The sequence below is a fragment of the Mustela putorius genome, unplaced genomic scaffold (genome assembly GCF_011764305.1).
Source record: "Mustela putorius furo isolate JIRA1106 unplaced genomic scaffold, ASM1176430v1.1 tig00003867_pilon_pilon_pilon, whole genome shotgun sequence".
Classification (NCBI taxonomy): domain Eukaryota; kingdom Metazoa; phylum Chordata; class Mammalia; order Carnivora; family Mustelidae; genus Mustela; species Mustela putorius.
The window spans coordinates 22,369,705-22,395,588 of record NW_025422019.1 but is presented as its reverse complement, the minus strand read 5'-3'; the positions used below and the strand labels follow the sequence as shown (position 1 = coordinate 22,395,588).

At 35.7% G+C, this 25,884-nt stretch overlaps 1 protein-coding gene across 1 annotated transcript in view; it reads left to right on the top strand.

The window, feature by feature from the left end:
* LRP1B (LDL receptor related protein 1B) overlaps window positions 1-25,884 on the top strand; it is a 1,620,129-nt gene that overhangs the window by 1,078,643 nt on the left and 515,602 nt on the right. Inside the window, exons 34-35 of the mRNA XM_045066491.1 lie at window positions 1,229-1,350; window positions 3,584-3,715. Coding sequence (XP_044922426.1) covers window positions 1,229-1,350; window positions 3,584-3,715 — 254 coding nt within the window. The remainder of the gene's footprint in view (window positions 1-1,228; window positions 1,351-3,583; window positions 3,716-25,884) is intronic.

The following is a 25,884-nucleotide window of genomic DNA, read 5'->3' as shown; positions in this document are numbered from 1 at the left end:
ATAATGAGCTGCATTGGTATTTTGAATTTTCCATAGAGCACTATTGATATATACCTTTCATCACGCTTTGTAATTCTCACTGGATTTACTGCACTTCGTATTAGAGCTTGAACATCCAGTAAACGGTACTGCATGTCCTCGAATAATAAAAATGTTGTAAAAATGGGATATTTAATGAACTTGCTGGATAAGACTGTAAATTTCTTAACGTCACACTACCGGCTTTAATTAGCACATTGGGCCTAGTAAATTCAATGGAACATCTTTATAGAATGCCTACCTGTGATTACCTGACTAATATTTGTCATTGCTGCTACACAGGAATAAGTTGAATTAATATGCCAATTAATTAGATGACTCTTACGGGTGTGTTTTAAATATATTTTGGGAGAATTATGTTCCTAGGATTAGCAAAATTTATTTCCTTGCTTTATAAATTATTTAAATATGTATATACCTCCTTTCTTTTAATGGCATAATTTTCACATTGAGTTAGTAGTAAAATTAACAGCTATTTATTTGACACATTTGGATAAAATATTCTTGAAAAGAAAGTAACTATAGAGTTGAAATGAAATATCATAATAAAAATCATAATACAATATTTCCTAGTTTCTGTGATCTTAAAATATTGCCAGTCTGACAGCATTCATGACAAACCAATTTCACTTGCTTTTCTGTAGCCCTGAATCTTCTCACGCTTTGTCATTTGCTTTTTAAAAAACTGTTTCTAATTATTTATTTTAAAATTTATTTTTTGAGATCTAATTGACATATAAAATTACATAAGTTTAAGGTATATAAAGGGCTGATCTGATACATTTATATATTACAATATGATTACCACCTTAGCATTAGCTAACCCCTCTATCACATCATATATTATCATTTTTTTTTTGTGGTGGGAATAATTAAGATCTAGTCTCTAAGCAACTTTGAATTGTAATCAAAGTTTAATTGATACTATAAATTAATTATAGTATTGCTGTGGATAATCACTCTGCCACACATCAGACCTCCATTTACGTTTTTTGGGTAGGCAGACTTCAACTGCAATATGCCATTTCAAATTATTCAAGACAGTAAAACATCATACTAATCTCTATGAAGCAGCTGCATTTATAAATCAACAAAAGTATAAATATTTGTTCAAATTATTGCTATTGAATGATACTCTTTTTATTTTTCTTAAATATTTCTTTTGCTTGTTTTCCTCCTATGCAGGCAGCAATTCTTGCCAACTAAATAATGGCGGATGCTCTCAACTTTGTTTACCAACATCTGAAACCACAAGGACTTGCATGTGTACAGTGGGATATTATCTCCAAAAGAACCGCATGTCATGTCAAGGTATAAGATCTTGGAAAATTTAATTCTGATGCATTTATTTTATCAATGCAAATTTTAGGCAACAAAAATTAGTTTAAAAATAGAAAAAATAATATTAGTGTCTTATTAGAACAATGGTTCACTGCTTAGTCTCATATATGTAAGATTGTTACTATCTAAAAAGTTTTAAGTATTATTGCTCTTTAAAGGTTATAATTAGTTATTTTCCAGAACTGCAGTTTATTATCAAACTTTTAACCAAGCCCAGTAGAAACTACTTTCAACTTGAATAAGCAAGGGCTGAAGTAAAAAGCAGTGACTGGTTACTATTACGATTCAATCTGAATTCAGTTATTCTTTTACCTGTTTGAAAAAAAAATACAAGAGAAGTGGTGAGGGCTTAGATTTGCTTAGCTGAGAGAGAAGATCATTGCCAAAGAACTAAAACCTAAAACACCCATCTTCCTATTTCACATTTCATAGATTCTAGTTCTTAGTTCCAAAGAAATTTGATTCTAGAATGATCTTTTTATCCAATGATCATGACTTAATTTTAGTAAAAAACAGGTTTAAACCTGGGTGGTACAGTCAGTTAAGCCTCTGACTCTTGGTTTTGGCTCAGGTTGTGATCTGAAGGCCATGGAATCTAGCTAGCATCCAGCTCCATGCCCTCTGTCCCCACCCGCACACGTGCATGCCCACTCTCTCTCTCTCAAGTAAATAAATCTTAAAAAAGAAAAAGAAGAAGAAGAAGAACTCCTTTCCCCCGCTTCTAGAAGAATCAAATTGAATCTTTTACTTACCTCTTGCAAAAAAAAAAAAAAAAGTTCAGAAAATATGTGCCGAAAAACATGTTCTGACGTATTAGAAAAATTCATAAGTATCAGGATGCAGACTTCTGGTAGTCAGCTTTTATGTCTGTGCATATTTTAGAACATACTTTTGAAGCTACAACAGCAAGGTATTAGCAAAAATTAACTACTTGGTATGCTTTTAGTGTTCAAAATGATTTAAGAAGATTAACTTTATTAGAAAACTAACAGCTCTGATCCATTCTTCTGTTGATGGACATCTAGGTTCTTTCCATAGTTTGGCTATTGTGGACATTGCTGCTATAAACATTCGGGTACACGTGCCCCTTTGGATCACTACGTTTGTATATTTAGGGTAAATACCCAATAGTGCAATTGCTGGGTCATAGGGCAGTTCTATTTTCAACATTTTGAGGAACCTCCATGCTGTTTTCCAGAGAGGTTGCACCAGCTTGCATTCCCACCAACAGTGTAGGAGGGTTCCCCTTTCTCCACATCCTCGCCAGCATCTGTCATTTCCTGACTTGTTGATTTTAGCCATTCTGACTGGTGTGACAACATGGATGGAACTAGAGCGTATCATGCTTAGCGAAATAAGTCAAGCGGAGAAAGACAACTATCATATGATCTCCCTGATATGAGGAAGTGGTGATGCAACATGGGGGCTTAAGTGGGTACGAGAAGAATAAATGAAAGAAAATGGGATTGGGAGGGAGACAAACCATAAGTGACTCTTAATCTCACAAAACAAACTGAGGGTTGCTGGGGGGAGGGGGTTTGGGAGAAGAGGGTGGGATTATGGACATTGGGGAGGGTATGTGCTTTGGTGAGTGCTGTGAAGTGTGTAAACCTGGTGATTCACAGACCTGTACCCCTGGGGATAAAAATATATGTTTATAAAAAATAAAAAACTATACTTAAAAAAAAAAAGAAAACTAACAGCTCTGTAGCTATGTAAAATCATATATACTCTCAAAGTTTATTATCATATATAAGCAATAAGATAAGGGTATTAGAAAAAAGGGAGTGAATTTTGGGTTGTGAGGCCAGGTATGTTTTCCAAAATTACCTGCCTCTGTGTTTATGAAAGTATGGTTCCCAGACCAGTAGTGCCATCACTACCTGGAAACTTTCCAAAAATTCAAATTATCAGGCCTCTGGGTTGGGGACCTTGTGTTTTAACAAGTCCTCTAGAACATTCTGATGCATACTCAAATTTGAGAGCCGCTAATCTATTTACCTTTCAACTAGTCAGAAATGTAGTATTCAGTTAAACATTTTTAAAAGGCTAAGGAACATGTTCTATGAAAAAATTAAGACTGAAATGATGTTAGTAGAATGATTTTAATTTTAAATATTCACTTGGGGCTTTTTTCTCTTTTTTCTTTTCTTTTCTTTCTTTCTTTTTCTTTTTCTTTCTTTTTTTTTTTTTTTCCAATTAGGTATAGAGTCATTTCTTATGTACTCTGTTCATGAAGGAATCAGGGGAATACCTCTGGAACCAAGTGACAAAATGGATGCTTTGATGCCTATATCAGGAACTTCATTTGCTGTTGGGATAGATTTCCATGCAGGTAAATAGTTTTTTATTCATGATTTATGTATGATGTTTTTACTTGATTTATTATGCCTGATGGCAGTATAACCTTTCCCTCTGTACTCTGATAGTCAAGATGTGGAATAAGAAAGCAAATTAGTAATGAATATTTAAGCCTAATACAAATTGTTCTAAGTATGTTTTCCTGAAAAAAATCAAGTAAAAATTTCCTAAAGTATAGCATTAAATTGCAGGGACATTAAAATGCCACAATTGGCATTTGGTTTCTTCATTTTTATTGTAATTTTTAAAATGACACTTTTACTTTTATTCAATTATGGATATAAAGATATACAAAACATTTTGATTGACTATATATGTAAAACACAATATAATTTAAAACATTTTAAGAATAATTATCTATTCTAATATAGATAGTAGCAAACGAATTCCAAATAAGTGAACAATTATAAATGCTGTGCCATTTAAATTACTTTTGAATATGGTATGTATTATTTTGGAGTCAGATTTTATCTTATCATCTTGTTTTAGCAAATATTAAAAAAAGATCAGACATTGACATTTCCCTGTAGCTAATATAAATGTCTGATTGGAAATTGATGGTAGACACTGCCCAATATATTGAAGAAAATGTGTGTGTGTGTGTGTGTGTGCGCGCGCGCGCTAATTGCTAAGTTCAGACATAGTATAAGCATTAGATATACTTTTTGGATTTATACTTAGATCTATAATTCTATACTTGTGTGTCTAAACTTATAAAAGCAAATTTCTCTACCTCTCCTTGAGCTAAATCATATGCTTCCCATATTAAGGTTTTAGTGCTGAAGATGTACATATATGTTTGCAGTATTTTTTCAGTACTTGTGAAGAGTTAATTTTATCTAATGTTAAAAAGCAGATAGTTCTTTGATTTATAATCTTAAAAACATCTTTACGCATCAGCATGTGGAATTTTGGTTGTAAGCTTCTCCCTCCCCCTCAGCTGATTAAACACATTTTGTTTAATCATGTGTTAATGAAATTCCTGGCTACAATATAATGAATTACTGGGGATCTTCACAAATATTTCAAAGATGACTTTTCTTAAGTAAATTTTGTATCAAATGTTTTGTATCAAATGTTTGTGTCAAATGGAATCATATACAGGCCAAACTTCCTACATTTTAAAAAGGACCTTTCTTAAAAGGAAATTCAGACAAATATAGTATATTTTGTTGAGCAATATGTAAATTTTGCCAAAATCACAATGTGATTTTTGATCAAGCAAGGCTATTTGATCAAACCTCATTATACACGGAAGGCTCACTATCCTACCATGCATAATCTACCCTCCCTTTTAATTGCATGCATCTTATTCTTTAGAATTTCATCATATAGGATTTAGTCAGTGCAAAACTAAAAAAACTTGAACTTCTTGAAAAGATGTCATGTATATATGCATATATTTTTTATAAGTACACATAATCCCTTGTTTCAGCTGTTATCACATATTTGATTCTTTTAAAGACTTCATAATGATTTTTGGAAGTATGTGAAAATTTCTGTGTGATATGATATTAAAACATTTGGTGTTGTAAATGTCCTGGTTAGATCATTAGTAAATCTCTCTTTTCTTAAGGGTAAACTGATTATTTGCATAAATTGAATTCATTCTCTGAGGCTTTATAGTGGCCGCAAAATGGTTAAGTTTCGTAGAATGTACCACGACAGAGGATATTTTTATTTGCAAAGAATAGTACACTCTCTATTTCTAGCTTTCCAATAATAATATCATTATAAACTTATTTTGCATCAACGTAGTTTTTCCCCAGAGAAATTCCTGGTTGTTAGTCAAAACTTTGTATTCTTTATATCATATCTTCCATATTTTTAAATTCAATTCATAGGAAGAAATTGTCTTTAGAAAATCTTTTTCCTCTTAATGTATAAGGATGTAGGCATATAGAATAATCATATAAAATTAGAATGTTCAAGAATGTATCTAAATCCCTATTGTTCATCAGAAAACAGCAATGCAAAACTTACTTTGAAAACAGAGGGTTGGAGACCTGGGGCCAGGAAAACATATAATAGGTACAGGCAAGACTTTTGCAACAACTCGGATTCTGGTGCCAGTTCACCCTCTTACTACCCCGTGATGTCAGTTACTTGATATTCCTGAGGCTCAGCTGCCTCACTTTATGGGGTATGGGAATATTAAGATTAATGTATGCAAATGCTTGGCCCAGTGCTTGATATATATGGGAGCTGTGAAAATAGTAGTGATACCTAATAATAGAAAGTACTAAATTGTAAAAATACACATATGTGATATGTATATGTAATATGTATGTATGTACACATGTGCCCTGGAAGCTGTATTTCAGCTTGTAATTAGAGAAGATTTCCTTTTCTGTTCTCTTGACTATATTATACTTTCTGTTCAGCAATCTGTATAGAACAGTTGTTTCTTAACTTCTTCGGTACAGAGAGAGTAGTTTAGTAAAATTCCGTAGTAAAGATGGATTTAATTATGATGATAATGAACAGCAGGGAGAGTAGATTTTTTTGTTTATTTGTTTTTGTTTTTTACAGATCAAGAGAGAGATCACAAGTAGGCAGAGAGGCAGGCAGGCAGAGAGGGGGGGTAGGAAGCAGGCTCCCCGCTGAGCAGAGAGCCTGATGCAGGACTTGATCCCAGGACCCAAGATCATGACCTGAGCCGAAGGCAGAGGCTTAACCCACTGAGCCACCTAGGTGCCTCAAGCAGATATTTAAACATTAAAAATATCACCAGCAATTTGAAGTCATTAAATGTAAACCTAGGGGCCAGCAGACAGTATATAGATAAGGAACCAAGTAAAATACTAGTGATGATGATGGCAGTGGTGGTAATAAGAACCTCCAACCACTTCTTGCATGCCTTTTATGCTTTGGTCTATTTCACAATCCGGTCCTTTACTAATTGTGTTTTATGAAAATGTATTAGGATCAGAAGAAGTAGCAGCCACTTGATTTATGACAGCATTATATACAATATATAAGTTTTCTGGCTTTGTTGAGTGAAGTCCCTTCAGGGAAGAAGGAAGGCAAATGTCTAGATTGCTCCTGAACAAAGGAGAGAAACCAGTTTTTGGCACATCAACTTTTTTTTTTTTTTCCACCATGGCCATTATGTTTTACCTGATCATAAGTTCTTTCACTATTAGTTCTCTTTGAAGATATTCTATTTCCTCTTCTTCCCTTAATGAGCATTCACTTCTGTGACATAATCCCTACTTTAGGAATCTATCAAAGATAAAGATGACAGAATGGAAGGGCACATTAGATCCTTATTCTAAACAACAACAAACCAAACAAAACCTTCCCATTACAATAAGGAGATGGTGTGAAGGAGAATCATTTCTTGAGTATAACCATTATAATTTATGTCACAGGATTTTATTACCACAGTTTTACAGGGATAAATACATTGTCCAAACCTGTGCATTTCATGAGGATTAACAGATTTCAATCCTGCTGGGTTTTGGTCCTAATGAATTAAAGTTTTCTGCAGTGAAAGGATTTCTTTCACCAGATGAGGCAATTCTGGATAGTATCCACAGGAGAAAGAAGACCCTGTGGCTAGGTTTAAAATGTTCAAAGCATTTTTATCACTTTACTGGAAAAGTCCCATTCCACTAGAAAAAAAAATAAGCTTTGAAAATCCTTGCCCACTGGGTCATATTCCTCCTAATGAATGAATATCGAATTTGATGCTTTGAAGAATGTGTTTTAGGAGAAATTCCTTCAAAACAAGGCCCATTGCTCCAGTTAGTTATGTGATCTTCAGTAAGTAATGCTCTATCCAGTCTGCCTCTCCCCTCCCTTGAGGGTATTTATAAGTTTTTATAACAATCACATAATAAGATATTGCTTGAAGAGAGAGGACATTCTATTCAGAGAATAGTTATTATTATTATTATTATTATTTGAAAGTTGTCACATTTAGTGTAAAGAGACTTTACAGTGTGGAATGGCATATACAAGATCTTTCAAAGAATGATTATTTAACTGAAAATTTCAAGCTCATATTCCTGTTTTCATCTTTTATCTCTTTTGTTCAAATTTGAATCATCCAACTCAATATTAACAAATGTTAATTGCTATCTCCTAGGTGTAGAATATCATAGCTAAGTTTCTATAGAGAAAAAAGGCAAACAAGGAATAGTTTCTGAGGTAATACATGTGTGGAGGATCTGTAGGGTTTTTGTTTGTTAGTTCTGTTTTTATAAGAGAGCATCAAAAATTATTATTTAGATGCCATTGCTTGGCATTCACTATGGGGAATGTTTTAATGCTTTTTTACACCATCACATAATGATCTGGCCATTAAGACAAAACATTGAAAGAACTTGTCCTTTTAACTTCTGTTAAAACCCATGGAATATACAACACCAGGAGTAATCCCTAATCTGAACTATAGGTTCTAATATAAACTATGGATATACCAATTTAGGTTCATCAGTAGTGACAAATGTACCACTTCAGTATGAGATCTTGGCAGTGGGGGAGGCCGCATGTGTATGAGAGGAAAAAGCACATGAGAGTTTTCTGCTCAGTTTATCTGGGAATCTAAAACTGTTCTAAAAAATAAAGTCTATCAATAAAATAAAGTGAAGGAGAATGTATGACAAAATACTGTTGCCTCATTTACACATTTAACTGTCACCTATTTATATGAAGTTCCACAACATTTACATATATTGTTAAATGTTAGAACTAGAAGGAACATTTGGTACCATGTAGTAGCATTCCCTCTTGTTACAGATAAGGAAACTGAAACCCAGAGAGATCAAGAAGTTATATGGTAATTAAGTATCCTATTTCCAATTTTTACACTATGCCATCTTATACCTATAACCACTGATACAAAATTTTATTTGGACATTGTTGGTATTACTTGATAAACTACATTGCACTTCTGCAAATTTGTGCTTGTAGAAGGTCATATTTTATTCTGATTCATATACTGAATCATTGAATCAAGTGACCTTAAATCCATTTAAGAATTGAAGCAGGTAGGGGCACCTGGGCTCAGTGGGTTAAGCCTCTGCCTTTGGCTCAGGTCATAATATCAGGGGATCTCAGGGGATCGAGCCTTGCATCAGGCTCACTGCTCAGCAGGGAGCCTGCTTCCCCCAACCCCCATCTGCCTCTCTGCCTACTTGTGATTTCTCTCTCTCTCAAGTAAATAAATAAAATCTTTTAAAAAAAAAAAAAAAGAACTGAAGCAGGCGACACTCAAGTGAGAGTCTTTCCCTTTCCCCGGAGACTTAGAAGACAGCTATTCACAAAATTTTTTTAATAACCATTTTGTCACCAAGCAAGACCATAGAAGAATTATAAAAAGAATTCTTTTTATGTCAGTAACAGCAATAGCTTAAATATAATACTGTTGCTTTGGGACATTTTTTCAATTTTATGAAAACCATTTCCTTGGCTACAAAGTGAATTTTTAGTACTGGTTCATTTTTTTCTAGTTCTTGTGACAGTGAACCAATACTGTTTTGTGTTGTCATTTCAAACTTGCTTCAAGACTGTATTTTCAAATCATGTGAGCATTTTGTATGTATTTGTACATGGTCATTGCCAGTATATCTTTCAAGAGGCAAAATAGTAACTATCACAAGGAAACAAAAACTTCAACAACCCTCATAGACAAGTATCATGCATAGATAGGGAACTATAAGTTAAACAAATTATTGTATATATATCACAAATCATTTTTGGATAATTTCTGAACTCAAAACATAAACAGACATTCTCAGACATCTGAACTCCCCAGAGATTGCTAGAAACCAAAAGCCCAGAAGATGCACAATGATTATCTGCTAAGATTAAGACTTCGGTCAACTTATTTGGAATTTATATTATTCTCTCTGTCATTGGGAAAATCACAGAAGCAAGTCTCATGGAAACTTCTCATTTGGGCAGTTGACACTCCTGGTGAAAGTAAAATGTGTCAATACCAACTTTAGATATATTCACATGAAGCATATCATTTCTGTGTTTGGGCACCTTTCTTTATCCCTCTCCTGAGTCAACATATGCTGTTATATTTCTTTTCAGTGGCTCAGGATTCTTTTCAGCAGAGCTGCATTTATATTTGATACTCCAATATATTCCTGTACTCTTTTCCTTATCAAAACCAAGTTAACATGAAACCTATTCTCAAAAGACCTAGCTATACTAATTCACAGTAAATTATTAATAGCTGCTAAGAGATGTACAAGTTATCTTACGCTGTTTGAGGAAAGCACAGTATCTTAATCCAATACCATAAATACAACTAAAGCAGCACTAAATAGATATGAAGAAACTATTTTTTAGATAAGTCAGTCTTCTGGATGTTTTTCAGGTTTCTCTGTACTTTGATTTTTAGACAATACATTTTACCTGTTTATTCCCAGAGACTCAGTCCTGTTTATGCTGTAAGGTCAAATGATAATGTTGAGGTCTCCTTTAGCTTAAGTACATTGATACCCTTAACTCCGTTAATTGTGACCTTAAGAAAGTGTTTTTAACCTTGAAAAAGTGTTTTTTTCCTTATTTTAAGAAAACCAATAAAATGTTAGTCTATTTTTCTTTTTGACACCCTTTCTTTAAGAAGAGAAAAAAAGGACCTTTGATTCAGTTTCTGAGATTATTGGTCGTTAGTTTTTAATCAAGTAGACAATTTTCTAGTTAATAGAGAAAAATGAAAATTATTTCATTGATTTTAGACTAGTCATAAACAGTAGATCTTTAATTTCTTTTTATCATTTGACTTTTTCTTCACCAGAAGCAATTAGTAAGTGTAGTAAGAAGGTCCTTTGAGGTGTAAGTAAGCAGATCCTTTGGGATGTAGTGAGCAGATCATTTGAGAAGAATAAAGAACTAATTATTTCCATGAATTCCTTACTACTTTTAGAATAAAGACTTGGCTAAAGTAGAAAGACTAGAACTGGAACTAATTACCTACTGTGGGTTAGGAAGAGGAAGTTTGAGGAGAAAGAAAAATTAATATAACACTTAAAAAATCCTTAATATTTATTGAACACTTACTACATTGCCCAAATATGGTTAGGAAACATTTTTGTATTTATGCCATTTTATTCATCTAAATAATTTGTTGAGGCAGGTGGTACTTTCATTTTAACAGTGAAGAAAGTGGGTTTGTGAATAAAATATGGATACAGGGGAGAGTTGGTTACTTCAAGATGCACAAATGAAATTCTTCATTCAGGATTTGCATTTGAGTTTTTGCCCTTGGGATTGACATAAACCATGAATTGAATACCAGTGATGAAGTAGCCAACATCAGAACCCTGGTAATTTCCTAATGAGAATTGTAATCCTATTGTGGTGATGATTGGAAAAGATACTTGACAGTTTCAGGACTTGGAGTTTGGGGGAATGATGATGCTATATTCACCAAGGTTAGGATTGTCCCCGCTAAACTTAGCGACAGAAGACCACTAGTACAGCCTCATTTGAGGGGTGACCAAGGGAAACAATGATGATCATTCTAAAAGGAGAAGGGGAAGGAGAAAGAAAAAAATAATTTATCCCACTATATTTGTATCATTTATTGCTACATAACAAATTACCGAAATTTAGCAACTTGAAGCAATAAACATGTATTATCTTATAGTTTCTTCGGGTCAGTTTATGAGGTTTCAATCAAGGTGTTGGCTAGACACCTTGTTGTAGTCTCCTCAGGACGTTCAGCTAGGGAGAGTTCGCTTCCAAGTTCATATGGGTGTTGGCAGGATTCAGTTCCTTGTGGGCTATTTGACAGAGGGTCACAGCTCTTCACTGAAACTGATTTCAGTTTCTGATCATGTGGGCCTCGCCACAGTGCAATTCACAACATGATTGCTAGCTTCCCTGAGAGCTAGTAAACAATACAATGAGAAATGGCACACACATAATGAAAGCCAGACCTTTAGTAACCCAATCTCAGAAAGGATATCTCATCACATTTGGTACATTCTCTTTATTAGAAGTTGGCAACGAGGCACAGCCCATACTCATAGGGAAAGGATTAAAAAGTGGCTCAATATCCTTTGGTGGGGATCATTTAGTAGTACATTAGGGGCTGTTTTTCAAAGTATTATATATGTTTTATCCATATTATCAACACATATTATTGTCTAAGAGATAAATTTTGATGGCTGGTTCAGGTTATCAATGATGTTACCATATGGGTAACTACTGTTTTATGGCTTAAATCCTTAAAGAAAAGCCAGCAGCTCCCTACAACCCCTTTTTACAGTTTTTGACCAGTGTCTGGGAAAGTCTCCATGTAATATTAACTTACACTAAATCTTCTACTGACAACTCCCTGGCACAAAAGCTCTTTAAGAAAAGTTCTTTCAAGAAAATTCTTATACCTGTCTAGGAATGCCTGGGGGATACGAAGATGTGTAACACAAACAATTATTAGTCTGGTTACTTTCCTTTTTGTCACCAATGCAGGCTAAATGTTGACTGATGTTAACTACGCTTAGAATGAGTTCTAGCAAGTGTCCCTTGACAGAGATTTGTGGCCAGAAAGGGAGCTCTGAAGTAGCTGGCAACAATTACCAGTTCTTTATGCATACTATGGTGCACAAGAGCAATTATGCAAATCTTCTTCCAACCTCCCATCATTTGCTATGAGTAAAACATTCTGTCAGTGAATTCATTTGGGACTATGTTGAGAAACAAAGTTGATTGCTTTAGCTTAGAAGTTTATTTGTTTCATTTATTTATTATTTAATTTTACTGAGGACTGAATAAGAGGAGCTAGATATAAATTAAGTAGGGAAAAACTCAGATGGAACCAGAAATGGAACTTGATTGTAAGTGTATTAAATACCAGAATAGATTACTTAAGCATTATGACTCTCTGGCTCTGGAGTCTTTTAAAGAGTTAAAACAAACAAACGAACTCTTCTGAATAATGATTTCTCTGGGCTACTTCCAGCTTTTTGACTGTTCAAATTTTAATATTAACAGCTTCAACAATAGCAACCTATAAGCTATTGTTTTAAAACCATCTATTTTCTTAGTCAATAGTTATTAACACCTATGTGAACAAAATCAGAATTAGACTGGCATCGTTTGAGCATAGAAAGTAGACTGTGTTATAGAATCTGTTCTTTCCTTCAAGGGAAAAACAGATATTGACAGGGAGACCCCATTTTGGTTGCTACTTCCTGTACAAATTAAATACTAAGATACTAAAAACACTGATGATTTCACAGTAATTCAGGATTCTAATTAACATGAAAAGTTATTTTTTAAATTCTGAATAAAAGGATTCAAAAATTTTGTTACCTATGATATATTATACTGATTAGTAGAGGTAAGAGCTAAAATATATTAGTTATTCTTATCAATAACCTTATTTAAATAGTGACTGTAGCCTTATTTTTTTTCCATTTACTGTTCTCCCTTAATATTGTATTAGGGATAAAAGAACTGATGTTTTTATCTCATTTGGCTCAAATTGAACATATAGATTCAATACAGCATACCAATGAGTATATTTGCATACTCAGTTTTTCTCAGTGTTCATGTGAATCTCTACTAACTTAAAATAGTGATGATTGAATGAAAAAGTAGATATCTACCAGCTCAATAGTTAAACATTATTAAAATGTGTTTGAGGAGTATTAGTCATTAGTTCAACAAACACTTATTGATGACAGATCTCAATCTATAATTAAAAAATATTTTTATTTGTTTAAAAATTCTTTATTAAAATTTTATATTATAAGAAATTAGAAAACATGAAACAAAATTGAAATAAAAATCATCACTAATACTATCACACAGATAGCAACTAATAATATTTTGGCATACTAATCCTTTATATCATTTTGTCTTTTTTTATAAAGATTTTATTTAATTATTTGAGAGAGAGAAAGAGAGCACAAGGGAGAACAAGAGCACGGGGGAGAGGGAGGAGGAGGTTCCCTGCTGAGCAGGAAGCCTGACACAGAGCTCAATCCCAGGACCTGGGGAACATGACCTGAGCCAAAGGAAGACGCTTAACTGCTGAGCCACCCACATACCCCTTGTCTTGCTTTTTCATCGTAGTAAGTGTACTCTTTAATCCCCATCCCCTATTTCTCCTATCCGCTCTCATTAACTTCTCCTCTGAAAACCATCAATTTGTTCTTTATCATTAAGAGTCTGTTTCTTGGTTTCTCTCCCTCTCTTTTTCCTTTGCTCATTTGTTTCTTATTTTTTTTAAAAGATTTTATTTATTTATTTGACAGACAGAGATCACACGTAGTCAGAAAGGCAGGCAGAGAGAAAAAGGGAAGCAGGCTCCCTGCTGAGCAGGGAGCCCGCCAGGACCCTGGGATCATAACTTGAGCTGAAGGCAGAGGCTTTAACCCACTTAGCCACCCAGGTGCCCTTGCTCATTTGTTTCTTAAGTTCTTCATATTAGGGGTGTCATATTTTGTCATATTGATATTTGTGCTATGTGTTTTAAATACAAATAGAACTTATCATTGATAAGATTTTGTCTTGCTTCTCTCAGTTACCATTCTGACATGAACACTTTGCTATGTTATGATTAATAAACTGTAAATGCTGTTTTTGACAGGAGTACATTATTAAAAATGTAGATAACATTAGTTTTTTATTTTTCCAATTTTTTGGACATTTTGACTATTTTCAAGGTTGGACTGTAAATTTTTTTCAACATTTGTGTTAATTCCTCAAACTCTGATTTCCTTTTTTTTTTTTTAACTAACAACTTTTATAGATATAATTTACATACCATAGAATCTATGTGTTTAAAAATTAACAAATCAATGGTTTCAGGTATATTCACTGAGTTGTGCAACCATCACCAATATTGAATTTTAAAACATCATCTTTAACCTAAAGGGAAACTTTATGCTCATTAGTAATTTTCATAGTCTTTCCAACTTGTCTGTCTTAAGGGAAGAACTAATCTACTCTCTATCTCCACAGATTTGCTTATTCCAAACAGTTCATAGAAATAGAATCATATAATATGTGGTCCCTCATGATTGAATTCCTTTCAATATTCCTTTCAACATTCAAGTTCAAGTTTTGGTGTGGGGATTTGTTTTCATTTTTCCTGGGCATATACCTAACTATGAATTTGACAGTTTGCCAAATGACTCTTCAAATATCTGCATACCCTGGAAATATGAAGTAGACATTGTTTTTCTTTTACTAGGCTTGCATGTAGGCTACCTTTTCTTACATCTTATAGGAAGATGGAGATTGAACATAATGTTAATTGCTAATATATAAAGAACTCCTTGCTCCTAATTAGAATTTTTTTAATAATTCAGACATTTTCAGCATCATCCATTCTTAAGTGATAAAAAAAAAAAAAACTCTGAAATAAAGTGGATACCTATTATAGGCTGAATTATGTGCCCCCCAAATTTATATGTTGAAGTCTTAAATCTCAGCATCTCAGAATGTGACTAAATTTGACTAAACTTCCCAATGAAGTTATATGGTTAGGCCTTAATCCAATATAAACAATGTCCTTATGAAAAGAGGAAAGACCATGTGCAGACAATGGGAGAAGACATCTATAAGCCAAAGGAAGAGGACCCAGAATGAAATCAACCCCTGTTGACACCTTAATTTCATACTTCCCAGCCTCCAGAACTGTGAGAAAATAAAGTCCTGGAATTTTAGCCATCCATTCTGTTGTATTTGTTATGGCAGTCCTAACAAACTAATACAAAATTTAAATATATTATATAGGAAATGATTACTAGAAGCATTTAAAATGTCCATTTTATTAGAATACTTGGTAGTTATTACAGGAAATTCAGTATCTGGAATAATTATTTATTCAAACTGAAAAGTATAAATTTAATCCCATGTACTTTCTTCCAGGGAAGGTAGATAGAAATAGGAATATCCATTTCTATATACCCTCTGTATTTATCACCCCACATAGAACTTAATCTTTGTCCTTATTTCAGCTTTTAGTGATTTGACTCCATCTGCTTGTTTCACTGTACTTGTTCTGTAATTTTTCTGCTTCTCTTCAGAGGCCATATTCTGCAGCCAGTTATTTCATTAATGAACTGTAAATCTTTGCACTCTGTGCTCTTCTGACATCCTTGCTTTGCAAATCCCCAAGTTCCTGTAAAGTCTACAGTCTTCTTTCTTCATCCCCATCCCTATGTAGCCACACTTTCTATGTCACTTAAATCTTCAGCCCATCCTATGATCTCATTCCCAGAAGATACCTTTGCATCTTAGTTTATTGAGAGTACTAGGCCATTGTCACAAACTCAAATGACAACAGTGGCCGGAGAACTTTCTTGTGTGAATAGTTAGGGAGAGAGGGAGACCTAGTAGGGACTGACTGTGGCAGACCATACTGGAAATGACTAGCAGGGACAGATGCTACTTAACTACATATCATTTCTGTGATGCAGTACTGGCAACCCTGAGTTGCCAGTTTTGTTTTGTTCTTTTGTCTTATTTTTATTTTTTATTCTTTTTTTTTCATTTCCTAAGAGGAGCACAGAGCAGTACAGAGGATAATAGTGAAGAGCAATACAACATATTTATTTGTGCCAGTTTGAACTCTTTGACAAAGAGTTGTACCTTCTCTAACCCTCATTTAAAAATATTCATATCTTGGCATGTAAGAGGTTGACTGGGGAAAGTGTCTGTGTGTAATAAAGGGGATTGAGACTGATGAGATTGAGTTGTAATGTTTTATAGGGCTGACCTCTGGTGAGGAAAGTTGGATAGGTTAAGTCTTAGGCTTCAGTACAATTCTAAGACATTTTTTGCAAGGTCGATTAGGAGTTATTGAGTCAAAGTTGCCATTTGAATGAGTTGTGCATTTCACAGGAGTGTGTCTGCCTCAGTATTTATGTCATTCTCAATCATTGTCTGGGAACCTTTTTGGAAGTGGCCTATATCAGTGGTGGATTCAGTCAGTGATGCTCTCCATAGGCAGAGATTTGAGAAATGCATGTTCAGATTGCTAAAGAGCAGCTCTTTTGCCACACATATCTGTGTCTACACAGGTTTGGGAAACAACTCTGTAGTTCCTTTAGGTCTCTCTTCTTGTGAGGAAATTTAGAAGAGGGAGGTTAGTGGGACTAATAGACTTTATAGCTGTAGTTTATCTCAGGCCACAGTTGATAACCATCTTCCTTCCCTTCCACTATCGATTCTAATTGCTCTTCATTCCCAATTATCATTTTGGCAGGTCTAGGTAGCTGATCTGTGACCCAAACCTTAGTTCCTAGGGGTTTGAATCCTTGGTAACCCTTCTCAGACTTGGATTGCTGCATGTGTCTTTTCACAGAGGGTGGTAGAAGGTCCCAAGTGGACCATTCAGGTTCCATTACCTACTCTTCCCTGGCCACATTATGTGAAAGCAGCCCTACCTCCTTATCCTGCTCAGGGCTAGTCATGTATGCCAGTATGGTGACTCCTCTTTAACCTGCTGATTATTAGACTCAAGAATTACAAACTCTCTTGGCAGAGACCATAGGCTGTAGTTTAGTGGGACCCCTGCTTGTGGCCCATTGGCAAAAGTGTGCCCTCTTTGGAAACCAGAAACTCCAATCCTACAGAGTCCAAACTTTCAGGGAATAGAAGTATAGTGGGTCATTGAGAGTTAATGAAAGTGAGGACTCTTCTGTTTTCATCTTTTAGTCTCTAGAGCCTGAATTGCTCTGTTGGTGATACAGAACCATATAGAGGTCTCTAATTTAATGAATATACTGTCACCTGAGGATGTCATCTTGAAAGTGTTGCTCCTAAGTTGATGTTTCACCTGCGTCTTTAAAAGGTTGTCCTGGAATTCTATGAGACCCCATCTGCTTTTGGATGGTGTGGTATGTGATTAAACAAGTGGATCCCATGGTCATGGGCCCACTCTCATGCCTCCTTCACTATGAGTTGGATACCTGGGAGATTGTAGGTTGTGTAGAATTTATGCCTGTGGATTAGGGATTTCATAAGCCTTTGTATAGTGGTACTGCCTGAGAGCCTGCAGTAAGAAAGGCAAGCCAATACCTAGAATGGGCCTATGTCTTCATGAGAATGAAGCACTGACACTTCCAGGATAGAAGGTGCCTAATGTAGTTAAATTGCCACCAGAAGATCAGTTGATGTCCTTGAGGAATGATATATCATGGGCTCACTGTTGTTTTCCATTACTGATAGATTGGAGGTTCAGAGGCAAAATTAGCTAGCTTGGCCTTGGTAAGTGGAAATCCATGTCACTGAACTCTTATTTCAGTCACCATGAGCTTTTTTTTTTTTTTTTTTGTATCCAGTTCTGGGGTGGCTGATGATGAAGCCCAGCTAAAGCAAAAAACTAAGGCACTTTGAATATTTGTAATTCTTTTGTGGTGAATGTAAGAATTAAGATACAATAAAAAAATCCTTGCACAGATGGCCTTTTTTTTCACTACATCAGTAACTTTGGGGTAAATACCCAGTAGTGCAATTGCAGGGTCATAAGGAAGCTCTATTTTTAATTTCTTAAGGAATCTCCAAACTGTTTTCCAAAGTGGCTGCACCAACTAGCATTCCCACCAACAGTGTTAGAGGGTTCCCCTTTCTCCACATCCTCTCCAACACTTGCTGTTTACTGTCTTGTTAATATTGGCCATTCTCACTGGTGTAAGGTGGTATCTCAATGTGGTTTTGATTTGAATCTCCCTGATGGCTAATGATGATGAACTTTTTCATGTGTCTGTTGGCCATTTGTATGTCTTCTTTGGAGAAATGTCTGTTCATGTCTTCTGCCCATTTTTTGATATGATTATCTGCTTTGTGTGTGTTGAGTTTGAGAAGTTCTTTATAGATCGTGGATATCAGCCCTTTGTCTATAGTGTCATTTGAGAATATCTTCTCCCATTCCGTGGGTTGCCCCTTTGTTTGTTGACTGTGTCTTTGCTGTGAAGAAGCTTTTGATCTTGATGAAATCCCAAAAGTTCATTTTCGCTTTTATTTCCTTTGCCTTCAGAGATGTATCTTGAAAGACGTTGCTGTGGCTGATATCAAAGAGGTTACTGCCTATGTTTTCCTGTAGGATTTTGATACATTCCTGCCTCATGTTGAGGTCTTTAATCCATTTCAAGTTTATCTTTGTGTGTGTTGTAAGAGAATGGTTGAGTTTCATTCTTCTACACATAGGTCTCCAATTTACCCAGCACCATTTATTGAAGAGACTGTCTTTTTTCCCACTGGATATTCTTTCCTGTTTTGTCAAAGAGTATTTGATCATAGAGTTGGGCTTTCTATTATGTTCCACTGGCCTATGTGCCTGTTTTTGTGCCAGTACCATGCTGTCTTGGTGATCACAGCTTTGTAGTAAAGCTTGAAATCGGGCAACGTGATGCCCCCAGTTTTGTTTTTCTTTTTCGACATTTCCTTAACAGTTTAGGGTCTCTTCTGGTTCCATACAAATTTTAGGATTGTTTGTTCCAGCTCTTTCAAAAATACCAGTGGAATTTTGAATCAGGATGACATTAAAAGTATAGATAATTCTTTTAATCCATGAGCATGGAATGCTTTTCCATCTCTTGTGTCTTCTTCAATTTCTTTCATAAGTGTTCTGTAGTTCCTTGAGAACAGATCTGTTACCTCTTTGGTTAGGTTTATTCTCAGGTATCTTATGGCTTTTGGTGCTATAGTATATGGAATCGATTCTCTCATTTCCCTTTCTGTATTTTCATTGTTAGTGTATAAGAAAGCAACTGATTTCTATACATTGATTTTGTATCTTGCCACATTACTGAATTGCTACATGAGTTCTAGTAGTTTGGGGGTGGAGTCTTTTGGATTTTCCATAAGAAGTATCATGTCATCTGCAAAGAGAGAGTTTGACTTCTTCATTGTCAATTTGAATACATTTTATTTCTCTTTGTTGTCTGATTGTTGTTGCTAGGACTTCTAGTACTGTGTTGAACAAAAGTGGCAAGATTGGGCATCCTTGTCATGTTCCTATAGCTCTACTAAACTTTAATGTTCTAATTATTTTCTTTCCAGTTCCATGACCATATGGCCTGGCCATGGGCCACTACTTCAGAATCTATATACATGAGTACTTCAGGCTACTTCTTTCACACAAGGTGAATAATTTGGTATACTGCTCACAATTCTACCCCTAGGAAAGGCTTTGTTTTGTTTTTTGTTTTTTGTTTTCCCCTCTCTACTCACTTTAAGGCCTACTTTTGAAAGCAACTTTAATTCATGTTTATCTTATTCTCATATATTAAGCCAAATGATCCCTAAGACAAACTAAATTTTTGTTTTGTTTTGTTTTGTTTGTTTGTTTGTTTGTTTTTCTTCTTTTCTTGATTGGAACCTCTACATAGATGTTGGTATGAGGACAAATGGTGGTTAGTTCCAGATCCATGGTAACTTGGAGCTTCAGAGTCGAGTATTCGGTTTTCTTCCAGGGTCCAGAAACCTGTCAGGAGCATTTTCTCAAAGGATATGTAATTCTCTGGTACAGATACCATGGCTTTGCTGCAGAATCTTAGGGGCCTGTGTTGGGATTCCCTTGCTGAGGCTTTCCATAAGCTCCATATTGTTCTGACCAATGACACCCATCAGGTCTGCTGTGTCATATTACCCAAATGCCAAGGCTGGAGGGAGGAGCAAGATGGCAGAGGAGTAGATCTAAATTTTATCTGGTCCCAGAAATTCAGCTAGATATTTATCAAAACTTTCTGAACACCTACAAATGCATCAGAAGATTGAAAAAAAGAATAGCAGCAATTCTATGAACAGAAAACTGACCACTTTCTGGAAGGTAGGACAAGTGGTGAAGTAAATCCAAGGTGATATACAGGAAGACAGACTGTAAAGGAGTGCTGGGAGCCTCCTTTAGCCAGCTTGCAGCAAGTGATAGAGAAGCAGAGCACAAAAGCAGAAATTTTAGAAATCTGTTCTAAAGAGGGCACTCCAGTGGCTAAGTCAGTGGTGGAGCCCTCCCTGAGTCAGTGTGGTCTCAGGACCCTTGGCGTCACAGAAATACTGAGGGTATTTGAGTATGGCAGAGTTCCCAGGTATTAGAGCAGGGAAGCTGGCTGCAAAGACAGAGCCAAGGAATAGGCTCTCAGTTCAGGGTTGCCATAAGCCATGACCCAAGGCACAGTTGGACCACTACTCTTTGAGCAGAGACCCCACAAGTGGCAGATCCAGGGATTCCCTTCCTCCACTGGGAGGAGTGGCATGGGAGCACGCTGCAGGAATCTGCTGGGTGTGGAGACTCCAAATGGGGCTGTGCACCAGAGATAGAAACTCTTGGTCACAGACCAGGTAAGCTCAGAGGGCAGTAGGAGACCAGGGGACAGGGGAAATTGACTGCATTTCTCTGAAGGCACACTGAGGAGTGGGGCCCTAACTCTCAGCTCCTATAGGTCTGGAGATTGGGAGACTGCCATTTTCATTCTTGTCCTCCAAAGCTGTACAGAAAGCTTTCAGGGAACAAAAGCTACAAAGAGCAAACCTGAGCAGATGACCCACCCTGGCCCCTGACAAGGGCAGTGCAATTCTTCCTCCAACAAAGATATTTGAGAATCACAGGGGCAACAGGCCCCTCCCCCAGAAGGTCAGAAAGAACATCCAGGGAAGACCAAGTTTACCAATCAATGAGAACTGCAGAACACCAGCACTAAAGGAATAGAACACATAGAATACGTGGCTTTTCCCCCATGATTATTTAGTTCTTCAAAGTTAAATTTTTAAAATTTTCTTTATTTTTTTTCTTCTTTTTGAATTTTTCCTCTTTCCCATTTTAACCAACATCTTATTAATACCTTTTAAAAATATTTTTAGTTTTCATTTTTATAGTCATATTCTATACCCTCATTGTATTTAACCTTATTTTTTGCATATGTATGTTTTTCTTTTTTAAAATTTTTGGATACAATTTCTTCTAACAGAGTGGAATATACCTTAAATCTAGTGTATGGCTTTGTTTTAGTCTCCCATCTGATCATATTCTCTCTCTCTCTCTCTCTTTTTAACTTTTTTTTCTTTCTTTCTTCAACCAGCTTCTTAGCTTATCAATTCCTTTTTTTAAAATCTTTTTTACATTTTCATCTTTATAATCATATTCTCTCCCTTCATCGTATTTACCCTTATTTGTGTGTGTGTGTGTGTGTGTGTATATATATATATATATATGGTTTTTTTCTTTAAAATTTTGGGGAGCAGTTTCTGCTAACAGACTAAAATATACCCAAAATAAATTATGTGGCTCTCTTCTATTCACTAGCCTGATCATTTTTTCCCCCCTTCTCTTCTGATTTTTTAGTGTATATTTTTCTGAGGTCATTGTTGCCCTTTTAGCATTTTGTTCTTTCATTCATCTATACTTCTCTGGACAAAATGACAAAGTGGAAAAACTCACCTCAAAAAACAAAAACAAAAACAAAAACAAAACAAAACCCAAGAGGCAGTACTGACTGCGAGGGACCTAATCAATAGAGATAACAGTGAAATGTCAGAACTAGAGTTCAGAAGAATGATTATAAAAATACTAGTTGAAAAATAGAAGTAGAAATAAAAAGCTTCCTGGACAAACAAAAATTAAAGGAATTTGCAAACACCAAACCAGCCTTACAAGAAATATTGAAGGGGATATTTCAAGCAAAGAGAGAACTTAAAAGTAACATAGACCAGAAAGGAACAGAGACAATATACAGTAACAGTCACCTTACAGGCAATACAGTAGGACTAAAATCATATTTTTCAGTAGTTACCTAGAATGTGAATGGGCTAAATGTACCAAACAAGAGACACAGGGTATCAGAATAGATAAAAAAAAAAAAGAAGACCCATGAATATGCTGTCTGCAAGAGACTCATTTTAGACCCAAAGACACCTCCATATTTAAAGAGAGGGGGTGGGAAAAAATTGCCATGTTAGTGGACATAAAAAGAACGCTTGGGTGGCAATCCTTATATCAGACAAATTTGATTTTAAGCCTAAAACTATAATAAGAGATTGAAAGGACACTGTATCATGGTCAAAAAGGTCTGTCCAACAAGATCTAACAATTTTAAATATCTATGCTCCTAACATGAGAGTAGCCAATTATACAAACCAATTAATAACAAAATCAAAGAAACACATCAACAGTAATACAATAATAATAAGGAACTTTAATACCCTTGCCCTTACTGAAATGGACAGATCATCTAAGTAAAAGATCAAAAAGAAATAAAGGCTTTAAATGACACACTGAATCAGATTGACTTCACAGTTATATTCGGAACATTCCATCCCAAAGCAACAGAAGACACATTCTTCTCTAGTGCACATGAGACATTCTCCAGAGCAGATCACATCATGGGTCACAAATCAGGTCTCAACCAGTACCAAAAGACAGGGATCATTTCCTGCATATTTTCAGACCACAATGGTTTAAAAATAGAACTCAACCACAAGAGGACAGTTAGAAAGAACTCAAATACATGGAGGCTAAAGAGCATCCTACTAAAGAATAAATGGGTCAACCAGGAAATTGAAGAAGAATTAAAAAAAAAAAACATGGAAACAAATGAAAATGAAAACACAACGGTTCAAATGCTACGGCTGCTGGCATCATAGGCTAGACCTACTGCAGAGTTCGTTACTGCTCTGCATCACACTCAATGCTGTGAGTTTGCCATTTCACCTAGGAAATGAGCTAGAACAAGAGTCTTTGGCATGGAATGAATATGTTATCTCCTGAATCTGAAGAGGCTTCCCAAGTACTATTCTTCCTTTATAGTAGGGGTATCAAGATGCAATGATTTGTCCTGAACTTTGTCTTTAACTTTGGCATGCTATTCACCATTGGGCTCATAAAAACATCATTAAAATCATGTCTCTGAATCTTTACAGGGTTTATCTCCAACCCCCAGGTGCACATGTATTTTCCCAGGGCTTCCAGCATCCTAGCCACCATTTGTTCATTCTGACTAAGAAGTTTGATGTATTTGATACAGTGGGTTAATATGTTCTCTGTATGAGCTAGTGGTCCAGATTTCACATCTCTCTAGACAATATTTGAATATGGGATTTTGACCAGGGAGTAAGAAAATTAACATAGTCCTGAGGGAAAACTATAAATAAATATTGTCCTCTATTAAATGTGAATAAAACTTTATCTCATCCTTCTCTTAAACTGAATTGAAAGCAATACATTTACCGGATCAATAGCTGCATACCATGTGCCTGAGGCCTTATTAATCTGCTCTAGTAATAATACCTCATCTGGCATAGTGGCTGCAACTGGGGCTACCATTTGGTTAAGACTATGGTAGTCCATGATCATTCTGCAGGGGCAAGACTGCCAAATTAAGCAGAAGCATAATTGAGACCATTTCTTGCCTTTAATGGTGACCATTCAGGTTGGATAAGGAGACGATGGAGGATATATATTTTTGGAAACAATCCACTAGGCCTTTCCCGCTATGATAGTTCTTATTCTAGAGGTAGCCAACCCAGTGTTGATGTTTATCAAATTCCCAGGTATACCAATTTCAATTATATTTTCTGGAACTAAGAAAATGACTCCTGAGTGGGTCTATGGACTCAGTGGGCTACAATGAATCAGAATTTAGTCAGAACTTCACTTATTACCTGGTCTGTGTAAGCCCTACCTGAAGGGATCAATGATGATGTTTCAATGTCGACTTAAACACTATGTCTAATAATGAAGGTTTCTGAGTATTTCCCTTTCTCCAGTATCGAGTCACTCAAGTAAATGTTTGTTTATAGGTCCCTCTGAGGATAAATCTGGGAAGATTATCATAGTTGTGTTACTGACACAGTGTTGCAGGGTTTTGGAGATTTGGCTACTTTTTTAATCAATAGGTTCTGGGTATGAAGATTAGTTCAGGTCAGAGATATGAGCAAAGCATCATGACTTCAGTGGGACAACCACCATTTGGCTTTTGCTGCTCCATTAATGTACTTTTGGGGGTTGTAAATGTTAAGCAACATCCTTGTGGGCTGTAAGTTCCCCCCATTTCGAGTACTGGAATTTCTTGGTGGTGATGGTTCCCCTATCACTATTACACTGCCAGCAGCTTTGGGGTGTGTCCTCTGAGATCCTTTGGTGGGTTTTCTTTCTTTATATAATCTATTTCTCAGTGTCGGCCTCCTTTTCTCATCTTCTTATTTTTACGTCATCTGAAACATCATAAGGTGTTTCTACATGGAGAATGGCATAATTTCTCCATGCCTTAAGAGCTACCTTCACAAAGATTGAGTCCCACATCCTGGCTTCTTTCCAGAGTATTAAATACTGTGAGTATACTGGGAAAGTGCTTCCAAGCAAAAGAATTCTTATTTATCTATCTTCTATTCTAGCCCCTCTTGATCAAATACCATCAAAATCCAATTTCAGGGACATTTCTCTGGTCCCTGGTCATCATGCTAACTATTCCTCACAGTTCATTTAGTATATAATCTCTTTCTTCCTTTATGAGGCTCAGCAATCCCTCTAGCTAGATTGTATTGAGATTTACCCATAGTTGTCAGCCTAGCAACCAGAAAAACCGAGTACAGCTCTTAAAGTGATACCATTTGTCTCGCAGGTAAAGTATTTCCGCAACATCTTTCAGCACAAGAAGGTGCTAGCCTTTACTAGGGGGAATTGGACAACCTTTGCAAACTCTGGGTCTAAAGGGATAGTTCAGGAAACAGCACCTTTAGGAATATCCACCATCCTTATCCATATTTCAGGTTCCCAGGTCTTAATAACCAAGTCTCTGATTTTAACACACCAGACCTATGTTTGCTAAGCATTTAGACATCTCTGGCGCTTTGTAGATCTAAATCTTACAGTTTCTGTTTGCTGCTCAGCTGTGTCTACTCTTCCACTATCTCTTTGTAATTTCCCCGTATTGACCCTCACATTCAGTTTTAATTGCTTGTAAATAGCTCTCAGCTTTTCATTTTTCCTCCTGAGAGTGTCATTACAATGTAGCAGTCTCTAGCCAACTCTGATATCTTTGTAGTCATTTTTTTCTTCTATATTTTATAAACGCATGAATCCTTGTCCTTCCAAGGATATTTCCCTTTTATCAAGATTTTTCTCAGGTCACTTTTCATGAAAATTTTAGCACCTGAACATCATGTGCTAGAAACTGTCCATGCACCATGTATCCTCAGGAATATGTCCTCTTTGTTGTGTAGAGA